This window comes from Dasypus novemcinctus, chromosome 7 (genome assembly GCF_030445035.2).
Source record: "Dasypus novemcinctus isolate mDasNov1 chromosome 7, mDasNov1.1.hap2, whole genome shotgun sequence".
NCBI lineage: Eukaryota > Metazoa > Chordata > Mammalia > Cingulata > Dasypodidae > Dasypus > Dasypus novemcinctus.
Genome location: NC_080679.1, coordinates 73,738,902 through 73,758,763, shown reverse-complemented (window position 1 = coordinate 73,758,763; position 19,862 = coordinate 73,738,902). Strand labels below are relative to the sequence as shown.

Below are 19,862 nucleotides of genomic sequence, written 5' to 3'. Positions count from 1 at the left end.
TCCAATTAGTGGGGACGTGCGTAAATAAAATTTGTAATATTACTGCAATTGAATACATCTACAACATGGCTGGATCTCAAAGTTGTTGGGTGCAATAAGCCAAACATATACAATAATATATATTGTTGATGGAAAAACACACATGTTGTAAAATTATAATAAAAACATGGTCTGAAAGGAAATAGATCAAATTCACAATAGTGATTATCTCTGGGATTAATGGGAAGGGAATGGGATACAGAGATTTAACCTTTATTGGTAATGTTTTATTTCTTAAAAAAAAAACTGATACAAATGGGACAAAATGTTAACCTTCATTAATTCTGAATTTCCTACTATTCTCTGTACTTTTTAAAAATTTTAAATAAGAAAAATAAATGATATATAAGAAAGAAATTAACATTTTATTTCAAATCAAGACACAACAAAATCTTAACAGTTATCATAGGCTCAAATCAACAGGAAAATGTTAAGCCCTGTCTTCAACTTTTGAAAACCAGTTGTACAAATTCAGGATCTGAGAGATTTGCAGTAATGATTAATATATGAGGGAAAAAATCCAACAGGTTTTAAGTTGCTCAAAAATTCAAGATGAATCATCAGGGTATTCTGGCTGCTATAAAAGTTAATGGAATATTAGGCAGAATTTAAAAGTTTATTTTCTAAGTAAAGGCAGAAATGATTCCACTATGTTCTTTACTCAGTCAACATTCAACAAATATTGAACGCTTTCTGTGTGCTAAGTGTGGTGACATCTGGAATAATACTGTGTCCAGATTTAAGCACCAGAGTTTAAGAGGTACACTGAGAAACCAGGATGTATCCTTGGTATCCCATGCACCTCAGACGTAGAAGGCTTAAAATTAAATGCATCGGGAGCAGATGTGGCCCAAGTGGTTGAGTGCCAGGTTCCCACATACGAGGCCCTGGGTTCAATTCCCCATCTCCAGTATCACACACATATACAAAATCAAACGCATCTTCCACTGAATAATCTGTTTTCTCTGAATTCCTCTTCTTTCTTACTTAATAGCCCAAAATTACACATTCATTTCTAATTGGTTATCAGTTTCTAATTGATTACCAAGCCTCAATGCTACTACTGAGTCTCATTCCCCCTTGTAAATCCTACATCCTGACCCCCATGTCAGGCCTAAACTATAATAAAAGCCTACTAATATAACCCCTGACTTAATAAGACAAAATGTTCACATTTTTTCAAGACATATAATGCTCTCTATGTCTGCTCACTTTTCCAACTTTATCTACGACCTTTTCCTCATGCGACCCCCTTGAGCTCAAGCCTTACTGAACTGCTTGCAATTTCTTGACCAGAAAAAAAAATGCTTCCTCATACTTCAATTGCTCTGCATAAGTTGTGGAACAGTATATACTGAGCGATTCTGTGTGTCAGTAAATAAAAAAACAGTAATAAAATTTCCAGGTGATATATAAGAAAAAGCCATTGTCCCTGGGGGTAAGTGAGGAGACTTTTGCTTCCCTTTTTAATCTTTTGGACTATTTGAATTACTCACCGTGAAAATGTTTTCTTTTTAAAATAAAAATAGAGTGATAGCTAACACATCATGTTTGCTGTTTGCTAGGCTATACATATGTTAAATCATTTAATCCTCTCAACAGTATATTATCATCAGACATGGCAACTGAGGAGCAGAGAACAGAGAACTTGCCCAATATCAAACAATTGTATATAGTAGAATCAGGATTTGAATCCAAACAGTCTGGCTCTAGACCCTTGTTTTTATTTTTTATTTATTTATTTTTTTAAAGATTTATTTATTTATTTATTTAATATCCCCCCCCTCCCTCGGTTGTCTGTTCTTGGTGTCTATTTGCTGCGTCTTGTTTCTTTGTCTGCTTCTGTTGTCGTCAGCGGCACGGGAAGTGTGGGCGGCGCCATTCCTGGGCAGGCTGCTCTTTCTTTTCACGCTGGGCGGCTCTCCTCACGGGCGCACTCCTTGCGCGTGGGGCTCCCCCACGCGGGGGACACCCTTGCGTGGCACGGCACTCCTTGCGCGCATCAGCACTGCGCATGGCCAGCTCCACACGGGTCAAGGAGGCCCGGGGTTTGAACCGCGGACCTCCCATATGGTAGACGGATGCCCTAACCACTGGGCCAAAGTCCGTTTCCTAGACCCTTGTTTTTAAATGTCATGCTATATATACTTCAAGTTTGAGAGGGTGCAAAGTAGAGGAGGAAGGTAAGATTTGAAAGACAGTAAGGGAAGTGGATTTGGCCCAATGGATAGGGCGTCCGCCTACCACGTGGGAGGTCCAGGTTCAAACCCAGGACCTCCTGACCCATGTGATGAGCTGGCCCGTGTACAAGGAGTGCCATGCCACACAGGGGTGCCCCCCGTGTAGGGGAACCCCACGCTCAAGGAGTACGCCCCATAAGGAGAGCCGCTCAGCACATAAAAAAAAGAAATGCAGCCTGCCCGGGAATGGCGCTGCACACACAGAGAGCTGACGCAGCAAGATGATGCAACAAAACGAGACACAGATTCCAGGTGCCGCTGACACAAGCGGACACAGAAGAACACACAGTGAATGGACAGAGAGCAGACAACTGGGGTGGGGGGAGCAGGCGGGGAAGGGAAGAGAAATAAATAAAAAATAAATCTTTAAAAAAATAAAAGAGTAAAATCTGTGGGATTTTTTCTTTTAAGATAAAGATAGTTATACTTTTTTAAAAAACTTTTTTAGTCTTCTTGTCACTCTCCTTTTTATTATCCTTTATTGATAATTACAACTAATATTTTTTAGATTAGCCATTCCCCTGTTCCACTAAGTCTCTAAGCAAAACATGTACCATCATTTGCACTTCTTAGCATAGTTTTATATTTATGACATCTCCACATGCACCAATGAATCCAAAATGCATATTCTCTTGCTGAGTTCCCTTCATGAATTGAAGTAAATCTCAAAACAATTATTAACAAAGTTACTAGCTAGGATCATATTTTCACTTAAATCAGGGATTGGCAAACATTTTCTGTAAAGGACCAGGTAGTAATAAATATTTTTTGTGGGCTGCCGCATCTCTGTTCTAACTACTCATCTCTGCCATTGCATTGTGAAAGCAGCCATAGACAGTATGTAAATGAGTGTGCAGGCTAGGTTACAATAAAACTTTATGGACACTGAAACTTAAATTTAATATAATTTTCAAGTGTGCATGGCTAGGTTACAATAAAACTTTATGGATGCTGAAACTTAAATTTAATATAATTTTCAAGTGTCACAAAATATTTCCTCTTCTAATTTTCTAAAACCATTTTAAAATGTAACAACTATTTTTAGCAGGTGGACCATATGAGAACAAGGTGGTAGGTGAAATTTGGCCTATGGGCTATTGCTTGCCAACCCCTGACTTACACCATAAATCCTTCTTAAATCAGGTCTCCTTCAGTGCACTTTATTGATGGTGTTTGTCTGATATAATGTTGTTTAATTAACAAGTGTATGTGCTTAAAACTCAGGAAAAGCTCTCCTTCCAATATACTTTTTTCCAAACTTTCAGTTCTGAGAAAGTCTTAGGATTTAACAGAAGATTATTCTTACAAAAACTGATAAAGAGGAATCTAATTAATGAATTTACAAGCTTTTCTGGTTATTGACTATGAATCAAGTTCCTAATTTAACAAATATCTGTGATGTTCTAGACAGCTCTAAGAAGTTTCCTTAAACAAAACATTTAGGATACATAAAGGCACATAAATAGTTTCTTAATATTTAAGGATCAGGGAAGCAGTTGTGGCTCAATTGATAGAGCATTCACCTACCATATGGCTGGTCTGGAATTCGATACCCAGGGCCTCCTGACCCTTGTGGTAAGTTGGCCTATGCACAGTGCTGCCGCACACAAGAAGTGCCATGCCACGTGGGGGTGTCCCCTGTGTAGGGTGCCCCACACGCAAGGAGTGTGCCCCGCAAGGAGAGCCGCCCCATGTGAAAAAAGCACAGCCTGCCCAAGAGAGCTGACGCAGCAAGATAACACAACAAAAAAGTGACACAGTTTCCTGGTGTCGCATGACGGGAGTGCAGGCAGACACAGAAGAACACACAGCAAATGGACATGGAGAACAGACAACTGGGGGGAAGGGGAGAGAAATAAATAAATCTTTAAAAAAACATTTAAGGATCTTACTTCTCTCTGGAATAGAACTTGTGAAAAGTTCTGGTTCATTTTTTGGCTCTGAACTCTCTTCAAAAGCAGTGTTTCCAGCTTCCGCTGCCTTGTGGTTCTGAGACTGGTCAAAACCTTTATAGTGTCCTGCTTGGGTGGTGTGGTTCATACACATGAGTGACATGCCAGCTATCAGAATGCTGCAGAACAGGGTGACCGCCGTGGTGATCATCTGCCAGAGGTAGAGGAAAGACATTAGGCTACCTTCACAATCCCATCTTGATCATCTTAGTATAGTAGGTTAAGAGGACTTTTTTGGTGGAAAAGACAACATCTCCACAGCTTTAAATGCTCTAGGGCAGTTCTTAACAAAGGGTAATAAGAAATTAAAATAATATGGGGGGGGAGCAGATGTGGCTCCAGCTGTTAAGCATCTGCTTCCCTGAGTTCAGTCCCTGGTGCCTCCTAAAAACAAAAACAAACAGCAAAACAAGCGAAAAAGGGTTGCTGACGTGGCTCGATGGTTGAGCGCTGGCTTCCCACGTATGAGATCCAGGTTCAATACCTGGACCCGGTACCTCAAAAAAAAAATAATACAGGGAGGTTTTTGAAAAAACACATCCTTGGGCTCTATCTTTAAAGAATTTTAACTCAGCAGAATTCTAAAGCTACTTTTTATCTTTATAAATATATCTTTGCCCCAATAGTTTTTGTTTTGAAATTTAAATTTATGATAGGACTAAGAATCAAGACTTGGCTTTTATAATTATTGCTACTGCTGACTTACCAAATGGCTTTAAATTAGTCACTCTTTCCTCCAGTAGAGGAAATATCATTCATAAGTATGTTTAAACAGACTCAATAAGTTTCACATAATTGGAAATCCTCGGCTAAAAATGGACTTAGGCATGCAAAATCTTTTGTTGTTGTTGTTTTGAGGTGTGACTTAAAGTGATATAGGAACATCACTGTGATATGTAATTAGTTGCAGTTGATTTTTTTTTTTTTTTTTTTTTTTTTGAGGTACCAGGGATTGAATCCAGGACCTTGTAAGTGGGAAGTCAATACTCAATCACTGAGCCACATCAGCTCCCCTGTGTTGGTTTTTTTGTTTGTTTTGCTTGTTGTGTGGCAACAGGAACCAAACCTGGGACCTCCCCTGTGGGAAGTAGGAACTCAACTGCTTGAGCTACATCCACTCCCGATTTCGAAGTAAAAAATTTTATTGTAAGTATAGCCTTGCTACCTGTTCTTTTCCATAAAAGAAGGCTGAGTCAATGCTGTCTCCATTGTGTTTTCCAGTTATCAAAAGAACACCAATAAGGAGGGCAGGAATTCTGTAATAACAAGGATTTGGGGGAGAGAGAATGAGAGAGAGTGTGAGAGAGAATGAATAGTAGTAGTATTTATGAAAATGTAAGCATCAGAAGCCTACCAACTTACCCCCAGCCAGATATGATGATGATTCCCACAGGAATTTGTATCATCTCTCGCTTTTTCAAAAGAAACAAAGAAATTGCTAGAAGGCCTAAGAACAAGAAATGGAAGTTAAAAGGTATATAGTTACTCTTCTTTTTTTTTTTTTTTTTGCATTTTTTAAAAAGATACATAGATGACATTTAAAAATATCAGATTTACAATAGTAAATTAAAAAATCAAATTCCTAGGAATAAATTTAACTAAAGAGGTAAAAGACTTATATACAGAAAACTACATAACACTGTTCAAGGAAATCAAAGAAGACCTAAATAAATGATAGAATATTCTCTGTTCATGGATAGAAAGACTAAATATTATTAAGATGTCTATCCTACCAAAACTGATCTACAGATTCAATGTAATTCCAATAAAAATCAAGACAGCAATTTTTAATGAACTAGAAAAACTAACTATGAATTTATTTGGAAAGGAAAGAGGCCCCAAATAGCCAAAGACATATTGAAAAAGAAAAAATGAAATTGGAGGAATCACACTACCTGATTTCAAAACATACAGCAAAGCTACAGTAGTGAAACGGCATGGTATTGGCACAAGGACAGACACACTGACCAATGGAACCGAACTGAGAGTTCTGATATAGATCCTCATATAGACAGTCATCTGATATTCGACAAGGCCACCAAGCCCACTCGACTGGGAGAGAATGGCCTCTTCAACAAATGGTGCCTAGAGAATTGGATATCCATATGCAAAAGAAGGAAAGAGGATTACCATCTCACACCTTATACAAAAATCAACTCAAGATGGATCAAAGACCTAAATGTAAGAGCCAAGACCATAAAGACCTTGGAAAACAATGTAGGGAAGCATCTACAGGACCTTGTAATAGGAAATGTCTTCATGAACTTCACACCCAAAGCACGAGCAGCAAAAGAACAAATAGATAAATGAGACTTGCTCAAAATTGAAGCCTTTTGCACCTCAAAGGAGTTTGTCATGAAAGTGAAAGGAGAGACTACCCAATGGGAGAAAATATTTGGTAACCATATATCTGATAGGAGACTTATATCCTGCATATATAAAGAACCCCTATATCTTGAAAATAAAAAGACAAACAGCCCATTTAAAAAATGAGAAAAAGATTTGAACAGATGCTTCTCCAAAGAAGAAATACAAATGTCTAAAAAGCACATTTAAAAAATGCTCAAAATCACTATCTATTAGGGAAATGCAAATCAAAACTACAATGAGATACCATCTTACTCCCGTAAGACTGGCAGCTATCAAAAAACCCCCAGAAGACTACAAGTGCTGGAGAGGATGTGGAGAACTGGGAACACTCATCCATTGCTAGTGGGAATGCAGAAGGATCCAGCCATTCTGGAGGACAGTTTCACCATTTCTCAAAAAGTGAGCCATATGTCCCAATAATTCTACTGCTGGGTATATACCCAGAAGAAATGAAAGTAAAGACACAAACCAATATATGCACACCAATGTTCATAGCAGCATTATTCACTATTGCCAAAAGTTGGAATTAAACCAAATGCCCATCAACAGATGAATGGATAAATAAAATGTGGTATATACATACAATGGAATACTACTCAGCTATAAGAAGGAATACAGTAGAAACACATGTGATAACATGAATGAATCCTGAGGACCTTACACTGAGTGAAGCAAGTCAGGCACTGAAGGACAAATACTACATGATCTCTCTGACATGAAACAAGCAAACCAAGTTGTCTCAGAGAGCTAGAGACTGGAAGATAGGCTTAAAGGAATTTGCAGGGGAGACGAAGGTTGCAAGCTGATGCCTACATGGGTGAAGTCTTTGATAAGCTGGAATTAAGTATTTGTACAGGGAGGGATAAGATGGAGGCATAGGGATAACTTTGGGTGGGGCTTTGCGGGCTTGAGTGGGGCTAGGGTTGGGAGGATGGGTCAGATGGTCCAAGGAATTAGGGGAGGGCTGGGGGGAACAGTTGAATATGGGAGACTGTCAGGTATATGGTTGAAAACTATAATGTTGCGAAAATTCTTTAGAAAATATAATAAGGAAGGATTACATGTTTAAAATGCTTAAGGGGGTGCATCTGGTTCAGGGGCAGACTTCTAGGGAGTGTGTTAAGTGCTAATTTTGTCATAATGTGCTATATCATTGGATGGAGACCCATACAAAGAGTGTGAAGGTGTACCCACATCCTAGGGAGACCTGATGATCTCAAACAGAGGGAATTGTGTCTCTCGAGAGAATTGGTGACTCCCAATCGGTTAGGGCAGTCTAGTATGTCAAGCCTTCAGCATTGTTGCAAGTATCTATAATCTGGTCCCTCAAGTACTGAAGACTGATTGTCACTGTGGGCCTGAGGGGAGGGGAGAGATTATAGAATAGATGGAAGCAGGGCAACTAGGGGGCAATGGAAGTGCTCCACAAGATCATGTAAAAATGGATATAGGACATGTTATCTTACACCAAAAGTATATAAAAGTCTATAAGCCAAAATGTAAACCATAATGTAAAATATAAGGAAACTAAAAATTTTTAAATGTCTACAGTCTAAAATATAAACCATAATGTAAACCAAAATGGAACCATGTTTGATAGCTATGTTTCAAAATCTGTTCATCAGCTGCAGCAAATACAACATGAACATGTAAAAAGATCATTGCTGGGGAAAGGGGAAAAGGGTTTGATGTTGGATATATGGGAGTCCCCTATATTGTATATATGAATTACTGTGATCTACAATGTTTTTGAGGGAAGTGGACTTGGCCCAATGGATAGGGCGTCCGTCTACCACATGGGAGGTCCGCGGTTCAAACCCTGGGCCTCCTTGACCTGTGTGGAGCTGGCCCATGCGCAGTGCTGATGCCGTGCCACGCAGGGTTGTTCCCTGCGTAGGGGAGCCCCACGCGCAAGGAGTGCGCCCTGTAAAGAGAGCCGCCCAGTGCGAAAGGAAGTGCACCCTACCCAAGTATGGCACCGCACACACAGAGAGCTGACATAACAAGATGACACAACAAAAAGAAACACAGATTCCCAGTGCTGCTGATAAGGACAGAAGTGGTCTCAGAAGAATACACAGTGAATACACAGTGAATACACAGGGAGAGAAAAAAAAATCTTAAAAAAATAAAACATTTTTGAAGACAAAATTAAAAATTAGGGAAAAAAAAAACAAAGGATGTAGACACTGAGGAAGAAATGAAAGAAAGTGCCTTCCACTGTATATACAGGGCAACACCTATTATAGTGACGAAAGGCAAAATGTTAAAAATAAAGCTTTATAATATCTTTAATTTTTTAACACCAATTTGTTTTTACTTTATTTTACTATTTCTAAATTAGTATGTATTCTATTTCTAAACTTTAAACTCATCACTATATTTCAATTTCCTATTAGTTGAATTTGGCAATATATTAGGCTTCATTATTCAAGAAATTTTGGACCACAGAGAGGTTCAACTATGGCAGGGGAGGAATACTGGTGTGGGGTATTATTGATGCGGGGCACATGGGAGGGAGTTCCCCCAGGGCATGTACATAGGGGTCATAAAAATGTTCTGGTATATGTTGGGTATTTTCTTTTCTTTTTTTTTTTTAAGATTTATTTCTCTCCTCTTCCCTACCCCACCCCACCCCGGTTGTCTGTTCTCTGTGTTTATTTGCTGCATCTTCTTTGTCCGCTTCTGTTGTTGTCAGCAGCACGGGAATCTGTGTTTCTTTTTGGCTGCATCATCTTGCTGTGTCAGCTCAGCTCTCCATGTGTGCTACACCATTCCTGGGCAGGCTGCACTTTCTTTTGCGCTGAGCGGCTCTCCTTACAGGGCGCACTCCTTGCATGTGGGGCTCCCCTACGCGGGGGGACACCCCTTCGTGGCACAGCACTCCTTGCGCGCGCATCAGCACTGTGCATGGGCCAGCTCCACACGGGTCAAGGAGGCCCAGGGTTTGAACCGGGGACCTCCCATGTGGTAGACGGATGCCCTAACCACTGGGCCAAGTCCGCTGCCATGTTGGGTATTTTCATAATAGTTTCAGTTACAAATGTCAACTGAGAGTGCTGAGTTCCTACCCAGGAGAGTTCTGTCACATTCCCCAATGGAATAGCAATAATCCTCCAAATGCAACAGCAAAGATCAACAAGGAAGGGTGGTCCAATAATGAGCCCTTGAACTGATGACTATGCTTATGAGCCTGTGCACCTGAAATATGAACTAGGTCTAGAGCCGCAGGGTGCCTAAGAGTTACCTCCTGAGATCCTCCATGTTGCTCAAATGTGGCCACTCGCTAAGCCAAACTCAGTATGTAAATGCATTACCTTCCCCCCAATGTGGGACATGACTCCTGGGGATAAACCTCCCTAGCACTGAGGGATTACTACCAATCACTAACTGGAGAAGCAACTAGAAAGAGACCTTGAATAAAAGGGTCAACTCAGACCAGCAGAATATCTCAGCCTACATGTTGGATCAAGTGTTAAAAACTGCTCTTCGACCTTGAATAAAAGGGGGAAATGGCAAAGACAAATGAGTTGATATGGCTGAGAGTCTTCCAAAAAGAGTCGGGAGGGCAACAGAGCGGTCGCGCTTGAGCACACCTCTGCAGGACCCCAGAAAAAGCCAAAGTAGATACAACCCTAGGTACTGGTTCTCCTGAAGGCTACAGAGATCCACAGGGTATACAGTCATGGCAGATGGATTTGGGGTTCTGTGCCATGTCAGAGGGCCCTACTTTGGAATTTGGCTCCTGAGTGTGATGGAGCTGCACTCAGATGTGACCCTTCTACACATGCCTCTTCTATCACTTTTACTGAACCTGTGGTTGGTGCTAGGGATGGTCCATACTCAGGAGACTTGAATCTCTGGACTGCCCATGTGCCAGCTGGGCCCTGCGCCTCAGCAGAGTTGCAACTCCTATTCTCTGGTTCATTGGCCTTACCCAGGGTCAGCTAACAGGGAGGTGAAGATGGTCAATCACCACACCAAGGAATCAAGAGTACCTACAACTGCAAGCAAAAGAATTGCATCCATCATCCATGTGGAATCTAAGCCCCCTCTTGATCTAGAGATGGAGTGGACTTCGCCATCCCAGGGTCCACAGAATGGAGGAATAAAATATGGATTAGAGTGGACTACTGATATTCTACTATAAAACTATTGTGACTAGTAATAGAAGAAATTGTAGCATTGAGGTGGAGAAGGTGGCCACAGTAGTTGCTGAAGGCAGGGAGAGGGAAGAAGAGATGTGATGTGGAGGCATTTTTGGGACTTTGAATTGTTCTAAATGATATGGCAGGGTCAGATGCTGGACTTTATATATTCTGCCATAACCCACTGAATGCACTGGGGGACAGTGTGAACTACAGGGTAAACTATTATTCATGTAGTACAGCAATACTCCAAAATGTGTTCACTGAGTGTGATGAGTGTGCCACAATGATGGGGGAGGTTGTTGGTGTGGGAGGAGTGGGGTGGGGAGAGGGGGTATAAAGGAACCTCTTATGTTTTTTAATGTAACATTTTTTGAGATGTATATACCTTCAAAAAAACACAATTTACAAAAATGATGGGGGTGGGGAGTGGGTTATATGGGAACCTCTTATGTTTTTAATGTAACGTTCTTTGTGATCTATTAACTTTAATTTTTAAAAGTGTAATAAAAATATGAGGTTCCCACATACCCCACATCCCACCCCACCCTCACTCCTCCAACCTCAACTACATCTTTCATCATTGTGGCACATTCATTGCATTTGGTGAATACATTTTGAAACACAGCTGCACCACATGGATTACAATTTACATTGTAGTTTACACTCTCCCCCAGTCCATTCAGTGGATTATGGCAGGATATATAATGTCCAGCATCTGTCCCTGCAATATCATTTAGGACAACTCCAAGTCCTGAAAATGCCCCCACATTTTATCTCTTCTTCCCTCTCCCTGCCCTCAGCAACCTTCATGGCCACTGTTTCCACATCAATGATACAATTTCTTTCCTTGCTGGAGTCCCATAGTTCTATAGTCGAATACCAGTAAGTCTACTCTAATCCATATTTTATTTCTCCATCCTGTTGCCCTGGGAAGGTGATGTCCACTCCACCTCTAAATCAAGTTACTCTTGACTTTGATCAGATTCAAGGAACTTTATCTATTTCCTTTATTTTTTAAAACCAAACTCATTCCAGTAATAGTCTGTAGTTTTTATCCTGGAATTCACTACTTCTGAAAAAATGCTGCCCCCAATATTTTGAAGCAAATTTCTTTAATTCAAAATCATTCATGTCCCCCCTCCCCCAAATTGTTTCTGGACTCAAGTTATTTTGCTTAATTTGGAGTTTTTAAAAGTCCAAATTATTTTGTTCTTTTAAATCATTTGTTTGGAATCTACGTATATTTGAAATATTTTTTAAAAACTGGGTACAGAACAATTCTAAAAAAGAAATTCTAAAAACCCACTCTGCTGCTTCTGAGAAGTACAGGCAATTCTTATATAAATGATAGGTTATATTTTTGGAAAATGTCCCAAGTCTAAATGATGGAACTAAATACAAACACAATACAAGCTTAATACAAACACAAATGTTTTAAAGTTCTTGAACTTCTGGGAAGTGGACTTGGCTCAACGGATGGAGTGTCCGCCTACCACATGGGAGATCCACGGTTCAAACCCCGGGCCTCCTTGACCCGTGTGGAGCTGGCCCATGCACAGTGCTGATGCGTGCAAGGAGTGCCCTGCCACGCAGGGGTGTCCCCCATGTGGAGGAGCCCCACACACGAGGAGTGCACCCGTAAGGAGAGCCGCCCAGCGTGAAAGAAAGTCCAGCCTGCCTAGGAGTGGTGCTGAACACAGGGAGAGCTGACGCAGCAAGATGACGCAACAACAACAAGTGGACACAGAGGATCATGCAGTGAATGGACACAGAGAACAGACAACTGGGGCGGGTAGGGGGAAGGGGAGAGAAATAAATGAAAATAAATCTTTAAAAAGAAAAGAAAAGAAAAGAAAACAAAGTTCTTGAATTTCCCTTCTACCTTACACCCAATTATTTATACAAGTAACATCTTATTTTATAACTCCCTATAGCTATAGAATTTTAGAACTTTAGGATTAGAAGGGACTGCTCTTTTAAATGAATGCCTTCATTTTATAGGTTTGGAAACAAGGGCTTGCCCAAGTCACACAGCCAGCACAGGACAGAGCAGGACTAGAAACCCATCCTTCTGACTCAAGTGATCCTTCAACTCTTTTAGTATTTCTGGAACTCACATCTATGAACCTGGGGTTCCTAAAACATTTTCTTCAAGATCTCGGAATTTTCTATGAGACATTTTAAGTCTTTTAGTTTTATTTTCAATGATAATTACCTGGCTGTTCACCTTATAAACAAAGTACAGTCTCATGATTTCAAAACTTAGATTTGGTTTTGTGTTACATTTGAGCCAAGTGAGCACATGATCCACATGAAGGTTCTTAGTTGTCTGAAGAGAGTAAAGCAGTGTCATAACCCCACACATGGAAATAATGCCAGGCCAAATTAAAAAAAAAACAAAAAACAAAAACTACCAGAGTAGTTAGTTCCAGTTTACATTTCAAGATGTGATTTAGGAAAAAAAGGATAATTTGTCATTTCAATTAATGTTGCTAATTAGAATTACTGGGTTTCTAGTTTTTAACAAATTAATCTCTGGGACAACCAGCAAGATGGTGGCAGAGTAAGGAGCTCCTAGAGCCAGCTCCTGCTACAGGGCAGTTAGTAAATACCCAGAGTTATTTGGAGCTAGCTGAAGCACCTGTTTGGGGCCTCCAGGAGACCAGAAGAGCATCCTGCCACATCCTTGAAGGAATGGAAGGAGGAGACTGACCATCTGCAGAGAAGATTCATAAGTAGAGCTCTCCACACCATGGAGTCCAGTGCCCATCCTCCACTGGAGGCACAAACCACCTAGAGAGCTGTTCTGCAGCTGGAATTGAAAGCTCCACTTCCCAAAAGCAGAGGAGGGAGAGATGGTTGGGTACCAACTTCAGCCATTGATGAAATTTGGCAGGCTAAAGTATAATTCTAAGAAGAGCTAAAGTTTGAACCTGTCCAAATCAGAAAGAAGCTGGTAGCCACCATCTTAACATCATGTCTGGCACTAGGGGAAGTGAGGTGTAGTCAAAATCACAGTGCTGGTAGGGACCAGCTTCTTTCTATCCAGATCAGATTGCAGCTCTAGCCTAGGCTCCAGACCCACCTCCAGCAGGGAGGAAGCTGAGGGGATCTACACCAGCCTCTCAGGGAAATTACCAGCCAAGCCGTGGAGGCCAGTGATTATCCTACTTTGGCAGCACGGGCCACCCCAGGAGCTATTCTATGGCTGGAATTTGAAGTTCCATTTCCCAAAAATGGGGAAGAAGGAGACGGCTGGCCACTGATTTCAGCCTCTGATTGGTGAATTCAGCTGACTGGAGTATAGCCCTAGGAACAGCTGAAGTATGAACCTGCCCAGGTGTGAGAGAGGCTGGTGGCCACCATTTTGACTCCACCCCCAGCATGAGGAGAAGCCCAGTCGACCAAAAATCACAGTGATGGTAGGAACAAGTTTCTTTCACCCAGAGAGGTCTGCAGCCCTAGACTAGGCTTCAGCCCCATCCCTGGCAAGGAGGAGCCTGGCAGACCCAGCACCAGCCTATCCAGGTAACTGCAGATACATTTAGCTGGCACAGACTGAATAATTGGAAGTCTACCAGGGCAACTGCAGTCATCTTGGACCCACACTTCATAGACTGCTGCCCACACCTGCAGCTCCATCCCCACCCCAGGTAGGGAAGAAAGGGGCATGAAGCTTCATCAGTCTCTCTGGGCAACTAGAGTTTAGGCCTGCACAACTTGGATTATTCCACATAGCTGTGACTCTGCCCCCACCCCTGGCAAAGGAGAAAGTTAGAAGAAGCTTCACTGATCCCTGAGGCAATGAGGGCAGCTTGAAGCTCCACAGCTTATAGCATCAACTACATCCTTGGATCCTACTGTACACCCAGCGAGGGAGAAAGGGCAGGAAGCCCTAAACTAAAGGGATAAACTGCACCCAGAATAAATACTCTAGTAAGCCAGATGCCAAGATATCAACAAAAAATTACAATCCACACCAAGACACAGGAAGCTATGGCCCAGTTAAAGGAACAAGATAAGACTCTAGATGACATAAAGGAGTTGAGACAACTAATCACAGATGTTCAAACAAATCTCCTTAATAAATTCAATGAGATGGCTAAAGAGATTAAGGATATTAAGGAGACATTGGATGAGCACAAAGAAGAAGTTGAAAGCATACATAGAAAAATAGCAGATCTTATGGGAATGAGAGTCTCAATAAATGAAATTTAAAAAACATTGTAATCATATAATAGCAGATTTGAGGAAGCAGAAGAAAGGATTAGGGAGCTTGAAGATAAGGCCTCTGAAAGTAAACATACAAAAGAACAGATGAAGACAAGAATGGAAAAAACTGAACAAGGTCTCAGGGAAATAAATGACAGCAAAATATATGCAAACATACGTGTCATAGGTGTTCCAGAAGGAGAAGGGAAAAGGGGCAGAAGGAATATTTGGAGAAATAATGGTAGAAAATTTCCCAACCCTGTTGAAGGACGTAGATATCCATGTCTAAGAAACACAATGTACTCACATCCAAAAAAAATTTGAATAGACCAACTCTGAGACACACACTAATCAGAATGTCAAATGCCAAAGACAAAGAATTCTGAGAGAAGCAAGAGAAAAGCAATGCATAACATATAAGGGATACTCAATAAGACTACGTGCTCATTTCGTTAACTCTATAAGGTATTAAAATCTAGTTTTACAGTTAAAGAAACTGACGTTCCAAAAGTTAAATGAATTTGCTTAAGGCAGAGCCAGAATTTTTCATTCAATTCAACTGGACTAATAAACGTATGTATCTACACATGTCCTTGCTCATTCCCTCCTTTCTCTGCCTGCCTCCAGTGCCTGCATCTCCAAAGTGACCTGGAGCAGAAGACCCTGGTGGAAAACACTGGGAACTGCCCTGAGCCCAGGCAGAAACAGAGCATACCAGGCAACAGAACTAAGTCATGTGGGCTACCTGCCTGGTGGGTATAACTGGCCGTGAGTGCCTTAATCCTAAACTTCAAATATAATCACTAGAAGATGAGTGCTTCTAGCCATGTGAGAGTAGGGACAGACCTAAATTCCCATTCATGATCCAACTCACCTGTCCACAGGTACGTGCTATAGAGGGAGCTGTACAATAGAACAAACACCAGAATTTGTCCAACAAAATTTTTTTCTTTAACAAAATTCCATATCATCATTCCAGCACAGACAATAGACTAGGGAAAAAAATTATAAAAACTTTTTAAGTAGCAAAAAAACCAGAGCCATATTCTTCAGTCTACCACAGAAAATAACTATTAAGTCAATCATACGCCTATAAGTTTTAATCACAAAAAACATACTAGAATTATTCATTTAAAATGATTACTCTATAATTATCAACTACTGCATACTAATTATACTAAAATGTCAAGTTTTATGATGAAAAATCCTTTTTATTCAGAACCTTTAATAATGTACATATCCAATTAAAACAGATAGCTACATTTAGTAGTGGTTTACTTGGAAAATGTTAAACTTCTTTCTATTATACTTTGAAATGTATAAAGATTTAACTAGAAAAATAAGATTGTGAGTCCAATTTTTAATGATTCAATTATTTCTATTAAAATGCAAAGTTATCATCAAATGCCATTATAACCTTCAACTTTAGATAGTTCAAGACTTACTGTAATATTTAATATATTAGGCATAAATTAATTGTAATTAAATGGTAATTGATTACATTTGGTAATACTTCTGACTTTAAAACTGGACAAACCCAGTAAAATAATTTTCTCCTCTACAGTATTTAGAATAAACCAAGAGAAAAGCATAGTTCTAAGTATCTGTAAGTTCACTAACCTGAGCAATGAGTAAATTAGTTGTAAGCATATGAGGAAGTTGTTTATATTTCTTACTCAAAAGAAGAACAGCCAGAGTCCAGATCTTAAAAAAAAAAAAAAAGTTTCAAAAGTTATTCTTAATCTTTAAAATTACTCATTAAATAACCCATTGATTAGCCTCAAAAAAATTCAAAAAGCATTTCCAATGTTTTATTTACTTTAAAACGACCTAGTTCCAAATAGGGCGGTAAGGTAAATTACTATATCTAAAGTAAAACAAAAAGCATGGAGAGCCCCATAGTAAATTAACTATCCCATATAGAGCTTAAACTCTATAAGCTACAGTTAGTTGTCAAGATCTAAAGCTTTGGCAAGGCCATATTCTAACTACCTTTACCTTTGGTGGCTGGAGTGGAACACAGGTTCACAACTGACTATTAACTAAAGGAGTTTTAGTAGGAGATGCAGTTACTAATGCAGTGTTCTATGTTTTTCCTTTTCTATTTCCACCATATTGGTCCATAAATACCTAAATACATTCTACCTACCCTAAGATTAATCTTCTTGCATTCCTCATATTTAAAAGGGTTGGGTTTCTAATCTACCTATCTGGTGGCAAAGTAAGTATGTTGGTTGATTTCCTTTTTTCTTCCCCTTCATCTTATTTTATTTTTTATTTTTAAGATTTATTTATTTATTAAAATTTCTCTCCCCTGCCCTGCCTCTCCTTCTCCCCCTCCCCAAGTTATCTGTTCTCTTGTGTCCATTCACTGTATGTTCTTCTGTATCCACTTGGATTCTTGTCAGCAGCACCAGGAATCTGTGTCTCTTTTTGTTGTGTCATCTTGCTGCATCAGCTCTCTATGTGTGCAGCGCCACTCCCGGGCAGGCTGTACTTTTTTCACGCTGGGCGGCTCTTCTTACAGAGCGCATTCCTTGCGTGTGGGTCTCCCCACGTAGCATGGCACTCCATGTGCGCATCAGCACTGCACATGGGCCAGCTTATCCCATGGGTCAGGAGGCCCTGGGTTTGAACCCTGGACCTCCCGTGTGGTAGGTGGATGCTCTATCCATTGAGCAAAATCCATCCCCCCCCACCCTCATTTTATATCAACATTTATATAGTCCCATGCCACAAATTGCCTTATTCATAGGCATAGATTTTAAGAATGTGACAGAATGAAATTTCCTAAAATTGCATTAATTATGCATTTATTTGTTGCTAATATAGGTATTCATGCCCATATCCTTTCCTAAAACAGTAAAAATTATCACTCTTCCAGCTTAAGTATTGTTTGAATTTATTAAGTCAATCTGACCTATAAGATACTCTAGTTAGCAAATGCTTAATTATTTAATTTAATCTACCTACATCCAAATTGAGAACCTAAAATTTTATTAACAGTAAATGGGTGGTTGGACTTGATTTCAAAGATCCCTTCCAAGCCCAAGATTCTACAATAGCTAGTATTTGTACAGTGATTCTCCAGTCACAGAAGCTTTTACATGTATTATCTCATTTAATCTTTAAGAGAATCCATGGAAATATATAAAAATATTGTCTCTATTTTATAGCTGAAATAAACTGTAGCTTAGAGAGGTTAAGGTAACTCCACAGAAGTGCGCCCCATAAGGAGAGCTGCCCAGCGCGAAAGAAAGTGCAGCCTGCCCAGGAATGGTGCCGCACACATGGAGAGCTGACACCAACAAGATGACTCAATGAAAAGAAACACAGATTCCCGTGCCGCTGACAACAACAGAAGTGGACAAAGAAGATGCAGCAAATAGACACAGAGAACAGACAACCGGGGTGGGGTGGGAAAGGGGAGAGAAATAAATAAATCTTTAAGAAAAAAAAAAAGGTAACTCTACAGAGATATACATCTAGCTTGTGGCTGGGAGTCAAATCCAGGTCTGACTTAATCTCATGTCTTGTCTGCTAGCTAACTCTTACTCCCAACTGGAAAAACAAAATTCAGCTAATCAGAGGACTGATACTAAATATATGGGCAGACATTAGCTTCCTCTATTTCACAGGAACCTAAATTTTTTTTTAAGGTACCGGGGCCAGAGATTGAACCCCAGACCTCATATGTGGGAAGCTGATGCTCAACCACTGAGCCATATAGCCTCCCCAGTTAGTTTTCTTCATTCATTTGCTTGTTGTTTTTTGTTTTTAGGAGGCACTGGGGACTGAACCTGGGACCTCCCATGTGGGAAGCAGGTGCTCAGCTACTTGAGCCACATCTGCTCCTAAGAACCTAAATTTTTAAATTCCTAACTTTGTTACCAACCTATTCACAAACCCATTTTGTGGTTTTCTCACTAATGCTTACACTGATAGTTACTTACCAAGGAGACTAGGCTGATAATACTTATATCAAAACTAACATTCTGGATGGCATATGCCAATGGCTTGGGGTCCATAGTGGGAAAGGTCAATAACCAGGCAGAAACATATACGATGGGTGCAGACACAAATGTGCTTATTACCATCCCTGAGGTTATCTGCAAAAATGAAATCAAATTGGGGAAAGAATCACAATCACACTTAAACAATTACTTTAAACTGTAAATAGCCACAGCACACTAAAGCAATCTAAAATAAAAGCAACAGTCAGTAAGAAGACATTATAGAACCCAGCATGTTATCCAATTCCATATTTTCCTTTTCTGAGAATTCTTAAAACACTGGTAAGTTCCCTTTTCTCATCTTTCAATCGACTGCTCAATTTTATATTTGCACATAACAAATACAAGGCAATTTGTGTCTAGGTTCTAGAAGGCAAACCATTTCAATGATCTAATTAAATGTATGAGGTTTTCTTCCATACTATTTCACAAAATATAGGGCAGTAAAAACAATTCAAAAAAAGAGAAAAATTACCATGTAATTATTTTATAGATTATATAATGGAACTGAACTTCATTAAAACAACTGAGTTTCCTCATATTTTATTTAAAAAAGTTTTTTTTTAATGCTGCAGATAGCATGTACACCACACACAATGTAATTTGGTGTTAACTAATTTTTGCTATTAATTGCAGATAATTATGTCTTATTTTGCATCTGGTGGTTGAATTATCAATGAATGAATAAGACTTTGTTTTTCCCCTCAAAATTTCAAGTTACTCTTCTGCAAATAACTTGCAGATTTAATAGAAGCAAAGCAAAAGCATCCTTGAAACTAAAAGAGACTAATGGAAAAAGTCATGGCTGAATAAAGGTCCCAGACTAAATAACTTCATATATGTTACACGATTGATTCTTCCTTATTTACAGTGAGGTAGCTTAGA

At 39.8% G+C, this 19,862-nt stretch overlaps 1 protein-coding gene across 2 annotated transcripts in view; it reads right to left on the bottom strand.

Moving 5' to 3' along the window:
- The window catches only part of GPR155 (G protein-coupled receptor 155), a 54,237-nt gene that overhangs the window by 14,929 nt on the left and 19,446 nt on the right, over positions 1-19,862 (bottom strand). For both annotated transcript variants that reach the window (XM_058300627.2, XM_058300628.2), the window contains exons 5-10: positions 18,918-19,073; positions 16,585-16,668; positions 15,839-15,956; positions 5,594-5,678; positions 5,397-5,487; positions 4,172-4,382 (exon numbers count right to left, since the gene is read on the bottom strand). In XM_058300627.2, coding sequence (XP_058156610.1) covers positions 4,172-4,382; positions 5,397-5,487; positions 5,594-5,678; positions 15,839-15,956; positions 16,585-16,668; positions 18,918-19,073 — 745 coding nt within the window. The remainder of the gene's footprint in view (positions 1-4,171; positions 4,383-5,396; positions 5,488-5,593; positions 5,679-15,838; positions 15,957-16,584; positions 16,669-18,917; positions 19,074-19,862) is intronic.